This window comes from Salvelinus fontinalis, chromosome 38, assembly GCF_029448725.1.
Source record: "Salvelinus fontinalis isolate EN_2023a chromosome 38, ASM2944872v1, whole genome shotgun sequence".
Taxonomy (NCBI): Eukaryota; Metazoa; Chordata; class Actinopteri; order Salmoniformes; family Salmonidae; genus Salvelinus; species Salvelinus fontinalis.
Window position 1 is genome coordinate 1,448,050 of NC_074702.1, and position 25,327 is coordinate 1,473,376.

At 51.9% G+C, this 25,327-nt stretch overlaps 1 protein-coding gene across 1 annotated transcript in view; it reads right to left on the reverse strand.

Annotated features, from left to right (window-relative positions):
• Positions 1 to 332: 332 nt before the first annotated feature.
• The window catches only part of LOC129837799 (TGF-beta receptor type-2-like), a 25,783-nt gene continuing 788 nt past the window's right edge, over positions 333 to 25,327 (reverse strand). Inside the window, exons 2-3 of the mRNA XM_055904242.1 lie at positions 4,650 to 4,800; positions 333 to 716 (exon numbers count right to left, since the gene is read on the reverse strand). Of these exons, the coding sequence (XP_055760217.1) occupies positions 419 to 716; positions 4,650 to 4,800 (449 nt within the window). The 3' untranslated portion in view covers positions 333 to 418. The remainder of the gene's footprint in view (positions 717 to 4,649; positions 4,801 to 25,327) is intronic.

Sequence of the window (25,327 nt, forward strand, 5' to 3'; positions counted from 1 at the left end):
GTGTATTAGATGAATTGACTGATACAGTAGGTGTGAGAAGGTACTCACTAACAGTGTATTAGATGTATTGACTGATCCAGTAGGTGTGAGAAGGTACTCACTAACAGTGTATTAGATGAATTGACTGATACAGTAGGTGTGAGAAGGTACTCACTAACAGTGTATTAGATGTATTGACTGATACAGTAGGTGTGAGAAGGTACTCACTAACAGTGTATTAGATGTATTGACTGATACAGTAGGTGTGAGAAGGTACTCACTAACAGTGTATTAGATGAATTGACTGATACAGTAGGTGTGAGAAGGTACTCACTAACAGTGTATTAGATGAATTGACTGATACAGTAGGTGTGAGAAGGTACTCACTAACAGTGTATTAGATGAATTGACTGATACAGTAGGTGTGAGAAGGTACTCACTAACAGTGTATTAGATGAATTGACTGATACAGTAGGTGTGAGAAGGTACTCACTAACAGTGTATTAGATGTATTGACTGATACAGTAGGTGTGAGAAGGTACTCACCGGGAGCGAAGGCCAGGTCATCGTTACACTCCTCCTCAGTACAGGAACAGATGAACAGCGGTCCTCCAGGGCTCTTCTTCTCTTTCATGGTACACACAGAGTTGTTGTAGTCATCCAGCTCCACGCCGTACAGAGGCTTGGAGGGGTCATGACACAGAGTCTCAATGCTGTAGTTACCGGCATTCTGCCTCCTGGAGATAACGGACAGAGAGAGAGTCAGACAGAGAGACAGAGAGACAGGCACAGACACACACGGACAGAGAGACAGGCACAGACACACACAGACAGAGAGACAGGCACAGACACACACAGACAGAGAGACAGGCACAGACACACACAGACAGAGAGACAGGCACAGACACACACAGACAGAGAGACAGGCACAGACACACACAGACAGAGAGACACGCACAGACACACACAGACAGAGAGACAGGCACAGACACACACAGACAGAGAGACACGCACAGACACACACAGACAGAGAGAGAGTCAGACAGAGAGACAGGCACAGACACACACAGACAGAGAGACACGCACAGACACACACAGACAGAGAGACACGCACAGACACACACAGACAGAGAGACTGGCACAGACACACACAGACAGAGAGACTGGCACAGACACGCACAGACACACACAGACAGAGAGACAGGCACAGACACACACGGACAGAGAGACTGGCACAGACACACACAGACAGAGAGACTGGCACAGACACACACAGACAGAGAGACTGGCACAGACACACACAGACAGAGAGACTGGCACAGACACACACAGACAGAGAGGCTGGCACAGACACACACAGACAGAGAGACTGGCACAGACACACACAGACAGAGAGACACGCACAGACACACACAGACAGAGAGACTGGCACAGACACACACAGACAGAGAGACTGGCACAGACACACACAGACAGAGAGACTGGCACAGACACACACAGACAGAGAGACTGGCACAGACACACACAGACAGAGAGACTGGCACAGACACACACAGACAGAGAGACACGCACAGACACACACAGACAGAGAGACTGGCACAGACACACACAGACAGAGAGACTGGCACAGACACACACAGACAGAGAGACTGGCACAGACACACACAGACAGAGAGACAGGCACAGACACACACAGACAGAGAGACTGGCACAGACACACACAGACAGAGAGACTGGCACAGACAGAGAGATCGTAAGACACACACAGACAGAGAGACTGGCACAGACACACACAGACAGAGAGACTGGCACAGACACACACAGACAGAGAGACTGGCACAGACACACACAGACAGAGAGATCGTAAGACACACACAGACAGAGAGACTGGCACAGACACACACAGACAGAGAGACTGGCACAGACACACACAGACAGAGAGACTGGCACAGACACACACAGACAGAGAGACTGGCACAGACACACACAGACAGAGAGACTGGCACAGACACACACAGACAGAGAAAGGCACAGACACACACGGACAGAGAGAGAGAGTCAGACAGAGAGACAGGCACAGACACACACACAGACAGAGAGACAGACACAGACACACACGGACAGAGAGAGAGACACACACGGACAGAGAGACAGACACACGCAGACAGAGAGACAGACACAGACACACACGGACAGAGAGGCAGAGTCAGACAGAGAGACATGCAAAGACACAGACAGAGATACAGACAGAGAGACAGACAGACCCCCCCCCCCCTCTCCACTGTAACCCTACCAGATGGAGACTGACACAGACCCCCCCCTCTCCACTGTAACCCTACCAGATGGAGACTGACACAGACCCCCCTCCCCCTCGCCACTGTAACCCTACCAGATGGAGACTGACACAGACCCCCCTTCTCCACTGTAACCCTACCAGATGGAGACTGACACAGACCCCCCCCCCCTCTCCACTGTAACCCTACCAGATGGAGCCTGACACAGACCCCCCCTCTCCACTGTAACCCTACCAGATGGAGACTGACACAGACCCCCCCCCCCCTCTCCACTGTAACCCTACCAGATGGAGACTGACACAGACCCCCCCCCCCTCCACTGTAACCCTACCAGATGGAGACTGACACAGACCCCCCCCCCCCTCCACTGTAACCCTACCCTATGGAGACTGACACAGACCCCCCCCCCCCCCTCTCCACTGTATCCCTACCAGATGGAGACTGACACAGACCCCCCCCCCTCTCCACTGTATCCCTACCAGATGGAGACTGACACAGACCCCCCCCCCCTCTCCACTGTAACCCTACCAGATGGAGACTGACACAGACCCCCCTCCCCCTCTCCACTGTAACCCTACCAGGTGGAGACTGACACAGACCCCCCCACTCCGCTGTAACCCTACCAGGTGGAGACTGACACAGACCCCCCCCCCCCTCATCTGTAACCCTACCAGATGGAGACTGACACAGACCCCCCCTCTCCACTGTAACCCTACCAGAAGGAGACTGACACAGAACCCCCCCCCCACCCCCCCCCCACTGTAACCCTACCAGATGGAGACTGACACAGACCCCCCCCCCCCCCCACTGTAACCCTACCAGATGGAGACTGACACAGACCCCCCCCCCCCCCCCCCACACACACACTGTAACCCTACCAGATGGAGACTGACACAGACCCCCCCCCCCTCTCCACTGTAACCCTACCAGATGGAGACTGACACAGACCCCCCCCCCCCCCCCCTCTCCACAGTAACCCTACCAGATGGAGACTGACACAGACCCCCCCCCCCCCTCCTCCACTGTAATCCTACCAGATGGAGACTGACACAGACCCCCCCCCCACTGTAATCCTACCAGATGGTGACTGACAGACCCCACCCCCCTCCACTGTAACCCTACCAGGTGGAGACTGACACAGACCCCCCCCCCCCACTGTAATCCTACCAGATGGCGACTGACAGACCCCCCCCCCCCCCACTGTAATCCTACCAGATGGCGACTGACAGATCCCCCCCCCCCTCCTCTGTAATCCTACCAGATGGCGCCTGACAGACCCCCCCCCTCCACTGTAACCCTACCAGATGGGGACTGACAGACCCCCCCCCCCCCCCCCTCCACTGTAACCCTACCAGATGGAGACTGACACAGACCCCCCTCTCCACTGTAACCCTACCAGGTGGAGACTGACACAGACCCCCCCCCCCCCCACCCCCCTCCACTGTAACCCTACCAGATGGAGACTGACACAGACCCCCCCTCTCCACTGTAACCCTACCAGATGGAGACTGACACAGACCCCCCCCCCCCCCCCCCACTGTAACCCTACCAGATGGAGACTGACACAGACCCCCCCCCCCCCCCCCCTCTCCACTGTATCCCTACCAGATGGAGACTGACACAGACCCCCCCCCCCCTTTCCACTGTAACCCTACCAGATGGAGACTGACAGACCCCCCCCCACTGTAATCCTACCAGATGGAGACTGACAGACCCCCCCCCCCCACACACACTGTAACCCTACCAGATGGAGACTGACACAGACCCCCCCCCCCCTCTCCACTGTAACCCTACCAGATGGAGACTGACACAGACCCCCCCCCCCCCCCTCTCCACAGTAACCCTACCAGATGGAGACTGACACAGACCCCCCCCCCCCTCCTCCACTGTAATCCTACCAGATGGAGACTGACACAGACCCCCCCCCCCCCCACTGTAATCCTACCAGATGGTGACTGACAGACCCCACCCCCCTCCACTGTAACCCTACCAGGTGGAGACTGACACAGACCCCCCCCCCCCCCCCCCCCCCCACTGTAATCCTACCAGGTGGAGACTGACACAGACCCCCCCCCCCCACCCCCCTCCACTGTAACCCTACCAGATGGAGACTGACACAGACCCCCCCTCTCCACTGTAACCCTACCAGATGGAGACTGACACAGACCCCCCCCCCCCCCACTGTAACCCTACCAGATGGAGACTGACACAGACCCCCCCCCCCTCTCCACTGTATCCCTACCAGATGGCGACTGACAGACCCCCCTCCCCTGTAATCCTACCAGATGGAGACTGACAGAGACCCCCCCCTCCCCACTGTGACCCTACCAGATGGAGACTGACAGCCCCCCCCCCCCCCCTCCACTGTAATCCTACCAGATGGCGACGCAGACTTCCTGCTCCAGAGGACAGATGGATGTGATGGAACAGTTTGAGAGGCAGCTTCCTGTTCCATTGCAGGACGAAGACTCCACGTCACAGAACTTACACAACTTGTTGAGACTGAAGGACGGCTGGAACATCCCATCTAGGGAAACACAATGAATCAAATTCAATATGTTGTCATTCAATCAATCGATCGATTCATATGACGTAACTATATTGCTTTTCACACAAAAACACATCGCTAAGTGCTGAACTGTAATCCTCCTCAATCACAAGGGTGAACTGCATGGCAGCAATGTAATCATTTTTTACATTGTGAGTCATTTAGCAGATGCTCTTATCCAGAGCATCTTACAGTAGTGAGTGTTTACATGTCCCTATTTGTTCATACTGGTCCCCAACGGGAATTGAACTCACAACCCCGGGTGTTGTAAGTTTCATGCTCTACCAACTGTGCCACACGGGATCAGTCTGCTCCAGCGTGTCTTTCTCTGAAGGTGATCTCTATCCTCTGTCCGCTCCCTGACCTGTTGAGGCCTGCCTTGTCCTGACAAACCTCTGGTCTGTCTGACTGGGAGTTCCTGACTGACTGACTGACTGACTGTGAGTTCCTGACTGACTGACTGTAAGTTCCTGACTGACTGTGAGTTCCTGACTGACTGACTGACTGACTGTGAGTTCCTGACTGACTGACTGTAAGCTCCTGACTGACTGACTGTAAGTTCCTGACTGACTGTAAATTCCTTACTGACTGACTGTAAGCTCCTGACTGACTGACTGTAAGCTCCTGACTGACTAACTGTAAGCTCCTGACTGACTGACTGACTGACTGACGGTAAGTTCCTGACTGACTGTGAGTTCCTGACTGACTGACTGACTGTGAGTTCCTGACTGACTGACTGTAAGTTCCTGACTGACTGACTGACTGTAAGCTCCGGACTGACTGACTGTAAGTCCCTGACTGACTGACTGACTGACTGTAAGTCCCTGACTGACTGACTGACTGACTGTAAGTCCCTGACTGACTGACTGACTGACTGTAAGTTCCTGACTGACTGACTATAAGTTCCTTACTGACTGATTGTGAGTTCCTGACTGACTGACTGACTGTAAGTTCCTTACTGACTGACTGACTGTAAGTTCCTGACTGACTGTAAGTCCCTGACTGACTGACTGACTGACTGTAAGTTCCTGACTGACTGACTGACTGTAGGTTCCTTACTGACTGACTGACTGTAGGTTCCTTACTGACTGACTGACTGACTGACTGTAAGTTCCTGACTGACTGACTGACTGTAAGTCCCTGACTGACTGACTGACTGACTGTAAGTCCCTGACTGACTGACTGACTGACTGTAAGTCCCTGACTGACTGACTGACTGTAAGTCCCTGACTGACTTACTGACTGACTGTAAGTCCCTGACTGACTTACTGACTGACTGTAAGTCCCTGACTGACTTACTGACTGACTGTATGTTACTGACTGACTGTAAGTTCCTGACTGACTGACTGACTGACTGACTGACTGACTGGCTGACTGACTGACTGTATGTTACTGACTGACTGTAAGTTCCTGACTGACTGACTGACTGACTGACTGACTGTATGTTACTGACTGACTGACTGACTGACTGTATGTTACTGACTGACTGACTGACTGACTGTATGTTACTGACTGACTGTAAGTCCCTGACTGACTGACTGACTGACTGTATGTTACTGACTGACTGACTGACTGACTGTATGTTACTGACTGACTGACTGACTGACTGACTGACTGACTGACTGACTGACTGACTGTATGTTACTGACTGACTGTGAGTTCCTGACTGACTGACTGACTGACTGACTGGCTGACTGACTGACTGACTGAAGCCACAGAGCCACTGAGCCTGTTTAGTGGTAAAGGAGTCCTTCACTCAGCACCAGGGAAGACGTATGACACTAACACAGAGTCAAAGAACAGTCAGTCATCTCATATCTGTACATCGATAGAGTCAAAGAACAGTCAGTCAGTCCTCTCATATCTGTACATCGATAGACACAAAGAACAGTCAGTCATCTCATATCTGTACATCGATAGAGTCAAAGAACAGTCAGTCCTCTCATATCTGTACATCGATAGAGTCAAAGAACAGTCAGTCAGTCATCTCATATCTGTACATCGATAGACACAAAGAACAGTCAGTCAGTATCATATCTGTACATCGATAGACACAAAGAACAGTCAGTCAGTATCATATCTGTACATCGATAGAGTCAAAGAACAGTCAGTCAGTCCTCTCATATCTGTATATCGATAGACACAAAGAACAGTCAGTCATCTCATATCTGTACATCGACAGACACAGGAATCTCTACAGAGCATTTCGTATTTAGGGCAGCAGACCACAAAGTCAAACCAGTCAGAGTTCTGACTTCATATGACTGCAGTGTGAGTGAGTGTGTGTGTGTGTGTGTGTGTGTGTGTGTGTGTGTGTGTGTGTGTGTGTGTGTGTGTGTGTGTGTGTGTGTGTGTGTGTGTGTGTGTGTGTGTGTGTGTGTGTGTGTGTGTGTGTGTGTGATCTGATCATCCATCCTCCAGGTTATTCACTTCACAGGAGGTAGACCTCTTGTAACTCTCAGACACATTGTTTCCAGTCTAACTGCAGCGTTGAGAGTCGTCCACCAACTCAGCCAGAGGCCTGTCCAGTCTAACAGCACCGTTGAGAGTCGTCCACCCACCCAGCCAGAGGCCTGTCCAGTCTAACAGCACCGTTGAGAGTCGTCCACCCACCCAGCCAGAGGCCTGTCCAGTCTAACTGCACCGTTGAGAGTCGTCCACCCACCCAGCCAGAGGCCTGTCCAGTCTAACTGCACCGCTGAGAGTCGTCCACCCACCCAGCCAGAGGCCTGTCCAGTCTAACTGCACCGTTGAGAGTCGTCCACTCACTCAGCCAGAGGCCTGTCCAGTCTAACAGCACCGTTGAGAGTCGTCCACCCACCCAGCCAGAGGCCTGTCCAGTCTAACAGCACCGTTGAGAGTCGTCCACCCACCCAGCCAGAGGCCTGTCCAGTCTAACTGCACCGTTGAGAGTCGTCCACCCACCCAGCCAGAGGCCTGTCCAGTCTAACTGCACCGCTGAGAGTCGTCCACCCACCCAGCCAGAGGCCTGTCCAGTCTAACAGCACCGTTGAGAGTCGTCCACTCACTCAGCCAGAGGCCTGTCCAGTCTAACTACACCGCTGAGAGTCGTCCACCCACCAAGCCAGAGGCCTGTCCAGTCTAACTGCAGCGTTGAGAGTCGTCCACCCACCCAGCCAGAGGCCTGTCCAGTCTAACAGCACCGTTGAGAGTCATCCACCCACCCAGCCAGAGGCCTGTCCAGTCTAACAGCACCGTTGAGAGTCGTCCACCCATCCAGCCAGAGGCCTGTCCAGTCTAACTGCACCGTTGAGAGTCGTCCACCCACCCAGCCAGAGGCCTGTCCAGTCTAACTGCACCGTTGAGAGTCGTCCACCCACCCAGCCAGAGGCCTGTCCAGTCTAACTGCACCGTTGAGAGTCGTCCACCCACCCAGCCAGAGGCCTGTCCAGTCTAACTGCACCGTTGAGAGTCGTCCACCCACCCAGCCAGAGGCCTGTCCAATCTAACTGCACCGTTGAGAGTCGTCCACCCACCCAGCCAGAGGCCTGTCCAGTCTAACTGCACCGTTGAGAGTCGTCCACCCACCCAGCCAGAGGCCTGTCCAATCTAACTGCACCGTTGAGAGTCGTCCACCCACCCAGCCAGAGGCCTGTCCAGTCTAACTGCACCGTTGAGAGTCGTCCACCCACCCAGCCAGAGGCCTGTCCAGTCTAACAGCACCGTTGAGAGTCGTCCACCCACCAGCCAGAGGTCTGTCCAGTCTAACAGCACCGTTGAGAGTCGTCCACCCACCCAGCCAGAGGCCTGTCCAGTCTAACAGCACTGTTGAGAGTCGTCCACCCACCCAGCCAGAGGCCTGTCCAGTCTAACAGCACCGTTGAGAGTCGTCCACCCACCCAGCCAGAGGCCTGTCCAGTCTAACTGCACCGTTGAGAGTCGCCCACCCACCCAGCCAGAGGCCTGTCCAGTCTAACTGCACCGTTGAGAGTCGCCCACCCACCCAGCCAGAGGCCTGTCCAGTCTAACTGCACCGTTGAGAGTCGTCCACCCACCCAGCCAGAGGCCTGTCCAGTCTAACTGCATCGTTGAGAGTCGTCCACCCACCCAGCCAGAGGCCTTTCCAGTCTAACAGCACCGTTGAGAGTCGTCCACCCACCCAGCCAGAGGCCTGTCCAGTCTAACTGCACCGTTGAGAGTCGTCCACCCACCCAGCCAGAGGCCTGTCCAGTCTAACAGCACCGTTGAGAGTCGTCCACCCACCCAGCCAGAGGCCTGTCCAGTCTAACAGCACCGTTGAGAGTCGCCCACCCACCCAGCCAGAGGCCTGTTCAGTCTAACTGCACTGTTGAGAGTCGTCCACCCACCCAGCCAGAGGCCTGCCCAGTCTAACTGCACCGTTGAGAGTCGTCCACCCACCCAGCCAGAGGCCTGTCCATTCTAACTGCACCGTTGAGAGTCATCCACCCACCCAGCCAGAGGCCTGTCCAGTCTAACTGCACCGTTGAGAGTCGTCCACCCACCCAGCCAGAGGCCTGTCCAGTCTAACAGCACCGTTGAGAGTCATCCACCCACCCAGCCAGAGGCCTGTCCAGTCTAACTGCACCGTTGAGAGTCGTCCACCCACCCAGCCAGAGGCCTGTCCAGTCTAACAGCACCGTTGAGAGTCGTCCACCCACCCAGCCAGAGGCCTGTCCAGTCTAACTGCACCGTTGAGAGTCGTCCACCCACCCAGCCAGAGGCCTGTCCAGTCTAACTGCACCGTTGAGAGTCGTCCACCCACCCAGCCAGAGGCCTGTCCAGTCTAACTGCACCGTTGAGAGTCGTCCACCCACCCAGCCAGAGGCCTGTCCAGTCTAACTGCACCGTTGAGAGTCGTCCACCCACCCAGCCAGAGGCCTGCCCAGTCTAACTGCACCGCTGAGAGTCGTCCACCCACCCAGCCAGAGGCCTGTCCAGTCTAACCGCACCGTTGAGAGTCGTCCACCCACCCAGCCAGAGGCCTGTCCAGTCTAACTGCACCGTTGAGAGTCGTCCACCCACCCAGCCAGAGGCCTGCCCAGTCTAACCGCACCGTTGAGAGTCGTCCACCCACCCAGCCAGTAGGCCCGAACCGGCTAAATACCGTCACGTAGATACTAAAGGGTCGGCTGAAAGTGAGTGACTGAGGCTCAGCGGCTGAGGAACTGTTGTATATTTTGTGGGATTCTATTGGTAAACGGTAAGTCTGCACGTTTCCGTTAGTAAGCCACACAGCTATCCTGTCTAGACGGTATACAGCACAGGTTCACCCGCGTTGTACGTGGGTCATGACCACAGTTGCTCAAACACTTTCTTAGGACCACCCCATCTGTTCTGATTGGGCCTTTCTGAACTGGCTCCTTGGGCAGTATGTGTGTGTTCTTAGGACCGCCCTCTGTTCTGATTGGGTAGTATGTGTGTGTTCTTAGGACCGCCCTCTGTTCTGATTGGGTAGTATGTGTGTGTTCTTAGGACCGCCCTCTGTTCTGATTGGGCCTTTCTGAACTGGCTCCTTGGGCAGTATGTGTGTGTTCTTAGGACCGCCCTCTGTTCTGATTGGGTAGTATGTGTGTGTTCTTAGGACCGCCCTCTGTTCTGATTGGGTAGTATGTGTGTGTTCTTAGGACCGCCCTCTGTTCTGATTGGGTAGTATGTGTGTGTTCTTAGGACCGCCCTCTGTTCTGATTGGGTAGTATGTGTGTGTTCTTAGGACCGCCCTCTGTTCTGATTGGGTAGTATGTGTGTGTCCTTAGGACTGCCCTCTGTTCTGATTGGATAGTATGTGTGTGTTCTTAGGACCGCCCTCTGTTCTGATTGGGTAGTATGTGTGTGAGAGAAAGAGCTTGTGGTTTTGAGCACGAATGAAAGATGGAGAAAGATTTAGTATCTACGTGGGTGTGGGTGTGTGTGTGTGTGTGTGTGTGTGTGTGTGTGTGTGTGTGTGTGTGTGTGTGTGTGTGTGTGTGTGTGTGTGTGTGTGTGTCTGTGTGCTTGCACGCATTTGTGTGTTTCAGTGTGTGTTGACGCTCGTGCATGGTCTGGTGGCAGCCTGGCCTCCCTCCCTGCTCGTGTGTCTCTACTGATAAGCACCTCGCCAGCCTGCTTCTGTCTGGCACAGTTCAGCTGGCCCACTGTAACACCTTGGAAAGAGAAAGGAGTGTGTGTGTGTGTGTGTGTGTGTGTGTGTGTGTGTGTGTGTGTGTGTGTGTGTGTGTGTCACTGTGTACTTATTTGTTAACTAATGAATACTGAACTAATGAATACTGAATTAGTGAATACTGAACTAATGAATACTGAACAAATGAATACTGAACAAATGAATACTGAATTAGTGAATACTGAATTAATGAATACTGAACTAATGAATACTGAACTAATGAATACTGAACTAATGAATACTGAACTAATGAATACTGAACTAATGAATACTGAACTAATGAATACTGAACTAATGAATACTGAACTAATGAATACTGAACTAATGAATACTGAACTAATGAATACTGAACTAATGAATACTGAACTAATGAATACTGAACTAATGAATACTGAATTACTCCTCCTAATCAGCTATAATATCCTTATTTCCTCTTCTCTTATTGGCTCTCTCCCCCTTTCCTCTCCTCCTATTGGCTCTCTCCCCCTCTCCTCTCCTCTTACTTGCTCTCTCCCCCTTTCCTCTCCTCTTACTGGCTCTCTCCCCCTTTCCTCTCCTCTCATTGGCTCTCTCCACCTTTCCTCTCCTCTTATTGGCTCTCTCCTCCTTTCCTCTCCTCTTATTGGCTCTCTCCTCCTTTCTTCTCCACTTATTCGCTCTCTCCTCCTTTCCTCTCCTCTTATTGGCTCTCTCCTCCTTTCCTCTCCTCTTATTGGCTCTCTCCCCCTTTCCTCTTCTCTTATTGGCTCTCTCCCCCTTTCCTCTCCTCTTATTGTCTCTCTCCTCCTTTCTTCTCCTCTTATTGGCTCTCTCTTCATTTCCTCTCCTCTTATTGGCTCTCTCCCCCTTTCCTCTCCTCTTATTGGCTCTCTCCCCCTTTCCTCTCCTCTTACTGGCTCTCTCCCCCTTTCCTCTCCTCTTATTGGCTCTCTCCACCTTTCCTCTCCTCTTATTGGCTCTCTCCTCCTTTCTTCTCCTCTTATTGGCTCTCTCCCCCTCTCCTCTCCTCTTATTGGCTCTCTCCCCCTTTCCTCTCCTCTTATTGGCTCTCTCCCCCTTTCCTCTTCTCTTATTGGCTCTCTCCCCCTTTCCTCTTCTCTTATTGGCTCTCTCCCCCTTTCCTCTTCTCTTATTGGCTCTCTCCCCCTTTCCTCTCCTCTTATTGGCTCTCTACCCCTTTCCTCTTCTCTTATTGGCTCTTTCCCCCTTTCCTCTTCTCTTATTGGCTCTCTCCCCCTTTCCTCTTCTCTTATTGGCTCTCTCCCCCTTTCCTCTCCTCTTACTGGCTCTCTCCCCCTTTCCTCTTCTCTTATTGGCTCTCTCCCCCTTTCCTCTCCTCTTATTGGCTCTCTACCCCTTTCCTCTTCTCTTATTGGCTCTTTCCCCCTTTCCTCTTCTCTTATTGGCTCTCTCCCCCTTTCCTCTTCTCTTATTGGCTCTCTCCCCCTTTCCTCTTCTCTTATTGGCTCTTTCCCCCTTTCCTCTTCTCTTATTGGCTCTCTCCCCCTTTCCTCTTCTCTTATTGGCTCTCTCCCCCTTTCCTCTTCTCTTATTGGCTCTCTCCCCCTTTCCTCTCCTCTTATTGGCTCTCTACCCCTTTCCTCTTCTCTTATTGGCTCTTTCCCCCTTTCCTCTTCTCTTATTGGCTCTTTCCCCCTTTCCTCTTCTCTTATTGGCTCTCTCCCCCTTTCCTCTTCTCTTATTGGCTCTCTCCCCCTTTCCTCTTCTCTTATTGGCTCTCTCCCCCTTTCCTCTCCTCTTACTGTCTCTCTCCTCCTTTCCTCTCCTCTTATTGGCTCTCTCCGCCTTTCCTCTCCTCTTACTGCCTCTCTCCCCCTTTCCTCTCCTCTTACTGGCTCTCTTCCCCTTTCCTTTCCTCTTACTGGCTCTCTCCCCCTTTCCTTTCCTCTTATTGGCTCTCTCCCCCTTTCCTTTCCTCTTACTGGCTCTCTCCCCCTTTCCTCTCCTCTTATTGGCTCTCTCCCCCTTTCCTCTCCTCTTACTGGCTCTCTCCCCCTTTCCTCTCCTCTTACTGGCTCTCTCCCCCTTTCCTTTCCTCTTACTGGCTCTCTCCCCCTTTCCTTTCCTCTTATTGGCTCTCTCCCCCTTCCCTCTTTATTTCCTCTCCTTTTCTGTCTCTCTCCCTCTTTCTCCCAAATTAGGAAGGAATAGAGTGGGGCACGATGCATGTCATCATCCATCCACCCCCCTCAGAGCGAGTACAGCCCAGAACGGAGACCTGATCCTGGGGAGGCCTGGCCACTGAGTGGGCCCGTAGTCCTGGTTCCTTCGTAATGACTCCAACAGGGGAAGGGAGTGGGCTGAAGGAGACATGACACAGAGCCTGTTAACTAATCACATATGGGCCAGGCTGAGAGGAGGTCGGTGGTGTGGACTGGGACTGGTAACTTAAGGAATGAGTTTGTCAGCTTGACTGCTGGATGTGACAGTCAGGTAGAGGGGATGTTAGTACTGTCTGTCAGAGACAGTCAGGTAGAGGGGATGTTAGTACTGTCTGTCAGAGACAGTCAGGTAGAGGGGATGTTAGTACTGTCTGTCAGAGACAGTCAGGTAGAGGGGATGTTAGTACTGTCTGTCAGAGACAGTCAGGTAGAGGGGATGTTAGTACTGTCTGTCAGAGACAGTCAGGTAGAGGGGAAGCTAGTACTGTCTGTCAGAGACAGTCAGGTAGAGGGGATGTTAGTACTGTTTGTCAGAGACAGTCAGGTAGAGAGGAAGCTAGTACTGTCTGTCAGAGACAGTCAGGTAGAGGGGATGTTAGTACTGTCTGTCAGAGACAGTCAGGTAGAGAGGAAGCTAGTACTGTCTGTCAGAGACAGTCAGGTAGAGGGGATGTTAGTACTGTCTGTCAGAGACAGTCAGGTAGAGGGGAAGCTAGTACTGTCTGTCAGAGACAGTCAGGTAGAGGGGATGTTAGTACTGTCTGTCAGAGACAGTCAGGTAGAGAGGAAGCTAGTACTGTCTGTCAGAGACAGTCAGGTAGAGAGGAAGCTAGTACTGTCTGTCAGAGACAGTCAGGTAGAGGGGATGTTAGTACTGTCTGTCAGAGACAGTCAGGTAGAGGGGAAGCTAGTACTGTCTGTCAGAGACAGTCAGGTAGAGGGGATGTTAGTACTGTCTGTCAGAGACAGCGAGAGGTAAATAAAACACTCCTCATAGAGACATGGACATAAATGGAGGTAAATAAAACACTCCTCACAGAGACATGGACATAAATGGAGGTAAATAAAACACTCCTCACAGAGACATGGACATAACTGGAGGTAAATAAAACACTCCTCACAGAGACATGGACATAAATGGAGGTAAATATAACACTCCTCACAGAGACATGGACATAAATGGAGGTAAATAAAACACTCCTCACAGAGACATGGACATAAATGGAGGTAAATAAAACACTCCTCACAGAGACATGGACATAAATGGAGGTAAATAAAACACTCCTCACAGAGACATGGACATAACTGGAGGTAAATAAAACACTCCTCACAGAGACATGGACAGAAATGGTGGTAAATAAAACACTCCTCATAGAGACATGGATATAAATGGAGGTAAATAAAACACTCCTCACAGAGACATGGACAGAAATGGAGGTAAATAAAACACTCCTCACAGAGACATGGACAAAAATGGAGGTAAAATAAAACACTCCTCATAGAGACATGGATAGAAATGGAGATAAATAAAACACTCCTCACAGAGACATGGATATAAATGGAGGTAAATAAAACACTCCTCACAGAAACATGGATAGAAATGGAGGTAAATAAAACACTCCGCACAGAGACATGGACAGAAATGGAGGTAAATAAAACACTCCTCATAAAGACATAGACAGAAATGGAGGTAAATAAAACACTCCTCATAGAGACATGAACAGAAATGGAGGTAAATAAAACACTCCTCACAGAGACATGGACAGAAATTGAGGTAAATAAAACACTCCTCATAGAGACATGGACAGAAATGGAGGTAAATAAAACACTCCTCATAGAGACATGGACAGAAATGGAGGTAAATAAAACACTCCTCACAGAGACATGGACAGAAATGGAGGTAAATAAAACACTCCTCACAGAGACATGGACAGAAATGGAGGTAAATAAAACAGTCCTCACAGAGACATGGATATAAATGGAGGTAAATAAAACACTCCTCACAGAGACATGGACAGAAATGGAGGTAAATAAAACACTCCTCACAGAAACATGGATATAAATGGAGGTAAATAAAACACTCCTCACAGAAACATGGACAGAAATGGAGGTAAATAAAACAATGGAGGTGAAGAATGTCCTTCCTGTCATGTTTCCTCCCGCACCAGAAATCAAAACATCCTCTTTGAGCTTCAAAACAACATTCCTGCATCGGGAGCCATGTTTTTATTTTACCAGTCAAGTCAGTTAAGAACAAATTCTTATTTTCAATGACGGCCTAGTGGGTTAACTGCCTTGTTCAGGGGTAGAATGACAGATTTTTTACATTGTCAGCTCGGGGATTCAATCTTGTAACCTTCCGGTTACTGACCCAACGCTCTAACCACTAGGCTACCTGTCCCCCCCCTCTAACCATTAGGCTACCTGCCTCCCCCCTCTAACCATTAGGCTACCTGCCTCCCCCCTCTAACCACTTGGCTACATGCCGCCCCCCTCTAACCACTAGGCTACCTGCCTCCCCCCTCTAACCACTAGGCTACCTGCCTCCCCCCTCTAACCACTAGGCTACCTGCCTCCCCCCTCTAACCACTAGGCTACCTGCCTCCCCCCTCTAACCACTAGGCTACCTGCCGCCCCTCCTCTAACCACTAGACTACCTGCCTCCCCCCTCTAACCACTAGGCTACCTGCCTCCCCCCTCTAACCACTAGGCTACCTGCCTCCCCCCTCTAACCACTAGGCTACCTGCCTCCCCCCTCTAACCACTAGGCTACCTGCCTCCCCCCTCTAACCACTAGGCTACCTGCCGCCCCTCCTCTAACCACTAGACTACCTGCCTCCCCCCTCTAACCACTAGGCTACCTGCCTCCCCCCTCTAACCACTAGGCTACCTGCCTCCCCCCTCTAACCACTAGGCTACCTGCCTCCCCCCTCTAACCACTAGGCTACCTGCCTCCCCCCTCTAACCACTAGGCTACCTGCCTCCCCCCTCTAACCACTAGGCTACCTGCCTCCCCCCTCTAACCATTAGGCTACCTGCCTCCCCCCTCTAACCACTAGGCTACCTGCCTCCCCCCTCTAACCACTAGGCTACCTGCCTCCCCCCTCTAACCACTAGGCTACCTGCCTCCCCCCTCTAACCACTAGGCTACCTGCCTCCCCCCTCTAACCACTAGGCTACCTGCCTCCCCCCTCTAACCACTAGGCTACCTGCCTCCCCCCTCTAACCACTAGGCTACCTGCCTCCCCCCTCTAACCACTAGGCTACCTGCCTCCCCCCTCTAACCACTAGGCTACCTGCCTCCCCCCTCTAACCACTAGGCTACCTGCCTCCCCCCTCTAACCACTAGGCTACCTGCCTCCCCCCTCTAACCACTAGGCTACCTGCCTCCCCCCTCTAACCACTAGGCTACCTGCCTCCCCCCTCTAACCACTAGGCTACCTGCCTCCCCCCTCTAACCACTAGGCTACCTGCCTCCCCCTCTAACCACTAGGCTACCTGCCTCCCCCCTCTAACCACTAGGCTACCTGCCTCCCCCCTCTAACCACTAGGCTACCTGCCTCCCCCCTCTAACCACTAGACTACCTGCCTCCCCTCCTCTAACCACTAGACTACCTGCCTCCCCCCTCTAACCACTAGTCTACCTGCCTCCCCCCTCTAACCACTAGGCTACCTGCCTCCCCCCTCTAACCACTAGGCTACCTGCATCCCCCCTCTAACCACTAGGCTACCTGCCTCCCCCCTCTAACCACTAGGCTACCTGCCTCCCCCCTCTAACCACTAGGCTACCTGCCTCCCCCCTCTAACCACTAGGCTACCTGCCTCCCCCCTCTAACCATTAGGCTACCTGCCTCCCCCCTCTAACCACTAGGCTACCTGCATCCCCCCTCTAACCACTAGGCTACCTGCCTCCCCCCTCTAACCACTAGGCTACCTGCCTCCCCCCTCTAACCACTAGGCTACCTGCCTCCCCCCTCTAACCATTAGGCTACCTGCCTCCCCCCTCTAACCACTAGGCTACCTGCCTCCCCCCTCTAACCACTAGGCTACCTGCCTCCCCCCTCTAACCACTAGTCTACCTGCCTCCCCCCTCTAACCACTAGGCTACCTGCCTCCCCCCTCTAACCACTAGTCTACCTGCCTCCCCCCTCTAACCACTAGGCTACCTGCCTCCCCCCTCTAACCACTAGGCTACCTGCCTCCCCCCTCTAACCACTAGGCTACCTGCCTCCCCCCTCTAACCACTAGGCTACCTGCCTCCCCTCCTCTAACCACTTGGCTACCTGCCTCCCCCCTCTAACCACTAGACTACCTGCCTCCCCCCTCTAACCACTAGACTACCTGCCTCCCCCCTCTAACCACTAGGCTACCTGTCCCCCCCCTCTAACCACTAGGCTACCTGTCTCCTCCCTCTAACCACTAGGCTACCTGCCTCCCCCCTCTAACCACTAGGCTACCTGCCTCCCCCCTCTAACCACTAGGCTACCTGCCTCCCCCCTCTAACCACTAGGCTACCTGCCTCCCCCCTCTAACCACTAGGCTACCTGCCTCCCCCCTCTAACCACTAGGCTACCTGCCTCCCCCTCTAACCACTAGGCTACTGTCTGACTGTTGACTGTCTCTGTCACATCGTCACTTCACCACATCACACAGATCCCAGGACATCCTTACTGATTTGCACAATACACAACATAGAACAGTTTTCATTAGTTCTGCAGGAGATCAGCAGATATTTGACCACCCTACCAGGCAGATAGTGACTATACCACATCACAGAGACCCACAGCAGGGGTTAGGGGAATAGTCACATTCCTCCTGACTGTCACCTAAGCTGACAGAGACACCAGGCCGGAGAGGAGAGGAGTCACATTCCTCCTGACTGTCACCTAAGCTGACAGAGACACCAGGCCGGAGAGGAGAGGAGTCACATTCCTCCTGACTGTCACCTAAACACTCCCCTTCATCTACTAAAAGATACCAAAAAGTGTTCTTCAAAGGGTTCTCCTATGGGGACAGCCAAAAAACCCTTTCAGTTCCTAGATAGTACCTTTTTTTCTAAGAGTGTGGCCGACCACAACAAGCAGAAGACAAGACTAATATGGTCAAATAAACAAATACCCAGCAGCCACTTGGAGGATCCTTGGCCCCTGCTCTCTTCTCCTCATCTCCTCCATAAATAGATGTTTGGGAGCTGTCTCTCTCTCTCCTCTCTCAGATATCTCTCTATCTCTCTTCTCTCTCTCTCTCTATCTTCTCTCAGATATATCTCTCTCTCTCTCCTCTCTCAGATATCTCTCTCTCTCTCCTCTCTCAGATATCTCTCTCTATCTTCTCTCTGATATCTCTCTCTCTATCTTCTCTCTGATATCTCTCTCTCTATCTTCTCTCAGATATCTCTCTCTCTCTCTCCTCTCTCAGATATCTCTCTCTCTCTCTATCTTCTCTCAGATATCTCTCTCTCTCTCTCCACTCAGAGTAAAGGCTGTGAGAGGTTACTGTAAACATGGGCTCATATTCACATCCCTCCCTCCCTCCTTCCCACCCTACCTCCCTCTCAGAAGGCCATGACACAGTAAGCCTGACCAATCTGTAGTCCCTTTAACTAAAAGCACTGACAACAGGTCTAATGAGGTCAGGTGTCCACGCAGCCCAGCGTATAACAACATGAGTTATACAACGGATGGGTCTAATCTTGGACGCTGATTGGTTAAAAAAACACATTCCAGCCGGGTGGTAAATCTATGATATTAAAATGACTACCTGCTTTGTTCCATCTGACTGTGCAATCCACTGTCTTATCAGCCCAGCCAGGCAATTTATAAAACTTAATGTCCACTATAAAAAGCATATAGACATGATCTCACATTTCTTTCAATAGAGGAGATTTGTATTAAACCTTGCTGTCTGTCTCTCTAATGTTCGCAACATCGTTTCGATATCCAGCTGTCCCGGTAGCTATGAACACGTCGTGGTCGGGGGTCGGGGTTCGGGGGTCGGGATGAGACACACAGGCAGGCAGTATTTTCTCAGAAAGTCAAAATCATGAATCAGCATCATTTTTATGGATCTACATACAAATGAATGTCAATAGAAAACCGGTCAAATGAAATGCAGCTGTTTTAACGTCTTTCCAGCTTCAGTTTGTAGTGATGGTGTTAGCTGTGTTGTTAGCTGTGTTGTTAGCGCTCTTGTTGGCTGTGTTGTTGGCCGTGTTGTTGGCTGTGGTTTTGACTCCTCTGAACAACAGTGTCCTGGTGAGAGAGCACATGTTCTACGCCAGGTGAAATCACACCTCACCTCACCTCATTGTTTGTTTGTTTGTTTGTTTGTTTGTTTGTTTGTTTGTTTGTTTGTGTTTGTGTGTGTGTGTGTGTGTGTGTGTGTGTGTGTGTGTGTGTGTGTGTGTGTGTGTGTGTGTGTGTGTACATTGAGCTTACAGAAAAAAAAGAACGGACTGGAATTCAAACAATTGAACCTACGTCAGTCAATTAGTTGTTTAGGACACCACTAGCTAACAGGACACCACTAGCTAACAGGACACCACTAGCTAACAGGACACCACTAGCTAACAGGACACCACATACCAACAGGACACCACTAGCTAACAGGACACCACTAGCTAACAGGACACCACTAGCTAACAGGACACCACATACCAACAGGACACCACTAGTTAACAGGACACCACATACCAACAGGACACCACATACCAACAGGACACCACTAGCTAACAGGACACCACTGGCTAACAGGACACCACTGGCTAACAGGACACCACTAGCTAACAGGACATCACATACCAACTGGAGATTACTAGCTAACAGGGCACCACTAGCTAACAGGACACCACTAGCTAACAGGACACCACTAGCTAACAGGACACCACTAGCTAACAGGACACCACTAGCTAACAGGACACCACTAGCTAACAGGACACCGCATACCAACATGACACCACTAGCTAACAGGACACCACATACCAACAGGACACCACTAGCTAACAGGACACCACTAGCTAACAGGGCACCACTAGCTAACAGGGCACCACTAGCTAACAGGGCACCGCTAGCTAACAGGACACCACTAGCTAACAGGACACCACTAGCTAACAGGACACCACTAGCTAACAGGACACCACTAGCTAACAGGGCACCGCTAGCTAACAGGACACCACTAGCTAACAGGGCACCGCTAGCTAACAGGACACCACTAGCTAACAGGACACCGCTAGCTAACAGGACACCACTAGCTAACAGGACACCACTAGCTAACAGGACACCACTAGCTAACAGGACACCACTAGCTAACAGGACACCACTAGCTAACAGGACACCACTAGCTAACAGGACACCGCTAGCTAATAGGGCACCGCTAGCTAACAGGACACCACTAGGTAACAGGACACCACTAGCTAACAGGACATCACTAGCTAACAGGACATCACTAGCTAACAGGACACCACTAGCTAACAGGACACCACATACCAACAGGACACCACATACCAACAGGACACCACTAGCTAACAGGACACCACATACCACCAGGACACCACTAGCTAACAGGACACCACTAGCTAACAGGACACCACATACCAACAGGACACCACTAGCTAACAGGACACCACTAGCTAACAGGACACCACATACCAACAGGACACCACATACCAACAGAACACCACATACCACCAGGACACCACTAGCTAACAGGACACCGCTAGCTAACAGGACACCACTAGCTAACAGGACACCACTAGCTAACAGGACACCACATACCAACAGGACACCACTAGCTAACAGGACACGACATACCAACAGGACACCACTAGCTAACAGGACACCACTAGCTAACACGACACCACTAGCTAACAGGACACCACTAGCTAACAGGACACCACATACCAACAGGACACCACTAGCTAACAGGACACCACATACCAACAGGACACCACATACCAACAGGACACCACATACCAACAGGACACCACATACCAACAGGACACCACATACCAACAGGACACCACTAGCTAACAGGACACCACTAGCTAACAGGACACCACATACCAACAGGACACCACATACCACCAGAACACCACATACCACCAGGACACCACATACCACCAGGACACCGCTAGCTAACAGGACACCACTAGCTAACAGGACACCACTAGCTAACAGGACACCACATACCAACAGGACACCACATACCAACAGGAAACCACATACCAACAGGACACCACATACCAACAGGACACCACATACCACCAGAACACCATATACCACCAGGACACCACTAGCTAACAGGACACCGCTAGCTAACAGGACACCACTAGCTAACAGGACACCACTAGCTAACAGGACACCACTAGCTTACAGGACACCACATACCAACAGGACACCACTAGCTAACAGGACACCACATACCACCAGGACACCACTAGCTAACAGGACACCACTAGCTAACAGGACACCACTAGCTAACAGGACACCACATACCACCAGGACACCACTAGCTAACAGGACACCACTAGCTAACAGGACACCACATACCAACAGGACACCACTAGCTAACAGGACACCACTAGCTAACAGGACACCACATACCAACAGGACACCACATACCAACAGAACACCACATACCACCAGGACACCACTAGCTAACAGGACACCGCTAGCTAACAGGACACCACTAGCTAACAGGACACCACATACCAACAGGACACCACTAGCTAACAGGACACGACATACCAACAGGACACCACTAGCTAACAGGACACCACTAGCTAACACGACACCACTAGCTAACAGGACACCACTAGCTAACAGGACACCACATACCAACAGGACACCACTAGCTAACAGGACACCACATACCAACAGGACACCACATACCAACAGGACACCACATACCAACAGGACACCACATACCAACAGGACACCACATACCAACAGGACACCACTAGCTAACAGGACACCACTAGCTAACAGGACACCACATACCAACAGGACACCACATACCACCAGAACACCACATACCACCAGGACACCACATACCACCAGGACACCGCTAGCTAACAGGACACCACTAGCTAACAGGACACCACTAGCTAACAGGACACCACATACCAACAGGACACCACATACCAACAGGACACCACATACCAACAGGACACCACATACCAACAGGACACCACATACCACCAGAACACCATATACCACCAGGACACCACTAGCTAACAGGACACCGCTAGCTAACAGGACACCACTAGCTAACAGGACACCACTAGCTAACAGGACACCACTAGCTTACAGGACACCACATACCAACAGGACACCACTAGCTAACAGGACACCACATACCACCAGGACACCACTAGCTAACAGGACACCACTAGCTAACAGGACACCACATAGCAACAGGACACCACATAGCAACAGGACACCACATAGCTACAGGACACCACATAGCAACAGGACACCACATACCAACAGGACACCACATACCAACAGGACACCACATACCAACAGGACACCACATACCAACAGGACACCACATACCAACAGGACACCACATACCAACAGGACACCACTAGCTAACAGGACACCACTAGCTAACAGGACACCACTAGCTAACAGGACACCACATACCAACAGGACACCACATACCAACAGGAAACCACATACCAACAGGACACCACTAGCTAACAGGACACCACTAGCTAACAGGACACCACTAGCTAACAGGACACCACATACCAACAGGACACCACATACCAACAGGACACCACTAGCTAACAGGACACCACTAGCTAACAGGACACCACTAGCTAACAGGACACCACATACCAACAGGACACCACTAGCTAACAGGACACCACATACCAACAGGACACCACATACCAACAGGACACCACATACCAACAGGACACCACATACCAACAGGACACCACATACAAACAGGACACCACTAGCTAACAGGACACCACTAGCTAACAGGACACCACTAGCTAACAGGACACCACATACCAACAGGACACCACATACCACCAGAACACCACATACCACCAGGACACCACATACCACCAGGACACCGCTAGCTAACAGGACACCACTAGCTAACAGGACACCACTAGCTAACAGGACACCACATACCAACAGGACACCACATACCAACAGGACACCACATACCAACAGGACACCACATACCAACAGGACACCACATACCAACAGGACACCACATACCACCAGAACACCACATACCACCAGGACACCACTAGCTAACAGGACACCGCTAGCTAACAGGACACCACTAGCTAACAGGACACCACTAGCTAACAGGACACCACTAGCTAACAGGACACCACATACCAACAGGACACCACTAGCTAACAGGACACCACATACCACCAGGACACCACTAGCTAACAGGACACCACTAGCTAACAGGACACCACATAGCAACAGGACACCACATAGCAACAGGACACCACATAGCAACAGGACACCACATACCAACAGGACACCACATACCAACAGGACACCACATACCAACAGGACACCACATACCAACAGGACACCACATACCAACAGGACACCACATACCAACAGGACACCACATACCAACAGGACACCACTAGCTAACAGGACACCACATACCAACAGGACACCACATACCAACAGGACACCACATACCAACAGGACACCACTAGCTAACAGGACACCACTAGCTAACAGGACACCACTAGCTAACAGGACACCACTAGCTAACAGGACACCACTAGCTAACAGGACACCACTAGCTAACAGGACACCACATACCAACAGGACACCACTAGCTAACAGGACACCGCTAGCTAACAGGACACCACATACCAACAGGACACCACTAGCTAACAGGACACCACTAGCTAACAGGACACCACTAGCTAACAGGACACCACATACCAACAGGACACCCCTATGTAACAACAACAGAATCCAGCCAGATCTTTAGACAGCTACATGTCAGAGAAATGTGGTACTGCTCTTAGCGACTTCCTACACACACACTCTCACACACACACGCACGCACGCACACACACACACACACACACGCACACACACACACACGCGCACACACAAACACTCCCGCACGCACACACACACACATGTGTGTGTGTGTGTGTGACACAGCATAGGATGCTGGCCGGGCTGCACAGTTCTCTAGTATGTGGGGTTTCCAGGTTGAAAATAGGCCTCTCCATGAGAGGAGAGGAGAGGGGAAAGAAGAGGAGAGAAGGGGAGAGGAAGAGAGAGGGGGAAGAGGAGGAGAGATGGAAGAGGGGGAGATGAGGAGAGAAGGGGAGAGGAAGAGAGAGGGAAGAGGGGGAGATGAGAGGGGAAGAGGAGGAGAGAGGGGAAGAGGGGGAGATGAGGAGAGAAGGGGATAGGGGGAAGAGGAGGAGAGGAGAGGGGGAAGAGGAGGAGAGCATGGAAGAGGAAGAGAGAGGGAAGAGGGGGAGATGAGGAGAGAAGGGGAGAGGGGGAGAGGAGAGGGGGAAGAGGAGGAGAGAGGGAAGAGGGGGAGATGAGGAGAGAAGGGGAGAGGTGGAGAGGGGGAGAGGAGACGGGGAAGAGGAGGAGAGCATGGAAGAGGAAGAGAGAGGGAAGAGGGGGAGAGGGGGAGATGAGGAGAGTGGGAGAGGAGAGGGGGAGAGGAGGAGAGGAGACGGGGAAGAGGAGGAGAGCATGGAAGAGGAAGAGAGAGGGAAGAGGGGGAGATGAGGAGAGAAGGGGAGAGGGGGAGAGGAGAGGGGGAAGAGGAGGAGAGAGGGAAGAGGGGGAGATGAGGAGAGAGGGAAGAGGGGGAGATGAGGAGGAGAGCATGGAAGAGGAAGAGAGAGGGAAGAGGGGGAGAGAGGGAGAGGAGAGGGGGAAGAGGAGGAGAGCATGGAAGAGGGGGAGATGAGGAGAGAAGGGGAGAGGGGGAAGAGGAGGAGAGAGGGGGAGAGGAGAGGGGGAAGAGGAGGGGAGAGGGGGAAGAGGAGAAGAGGAGGGATTTATTTACGTGGCCTACTAAACACCTATGATTGCAGAGTGAGTGAAATGTGTTAACACACAGGTCATGTTAACACACAGGTCATGTTAACACACAGGGCATGTTAACACACCGGCATCATTACACCAATAGAACAGGGTAAAAGGATGGA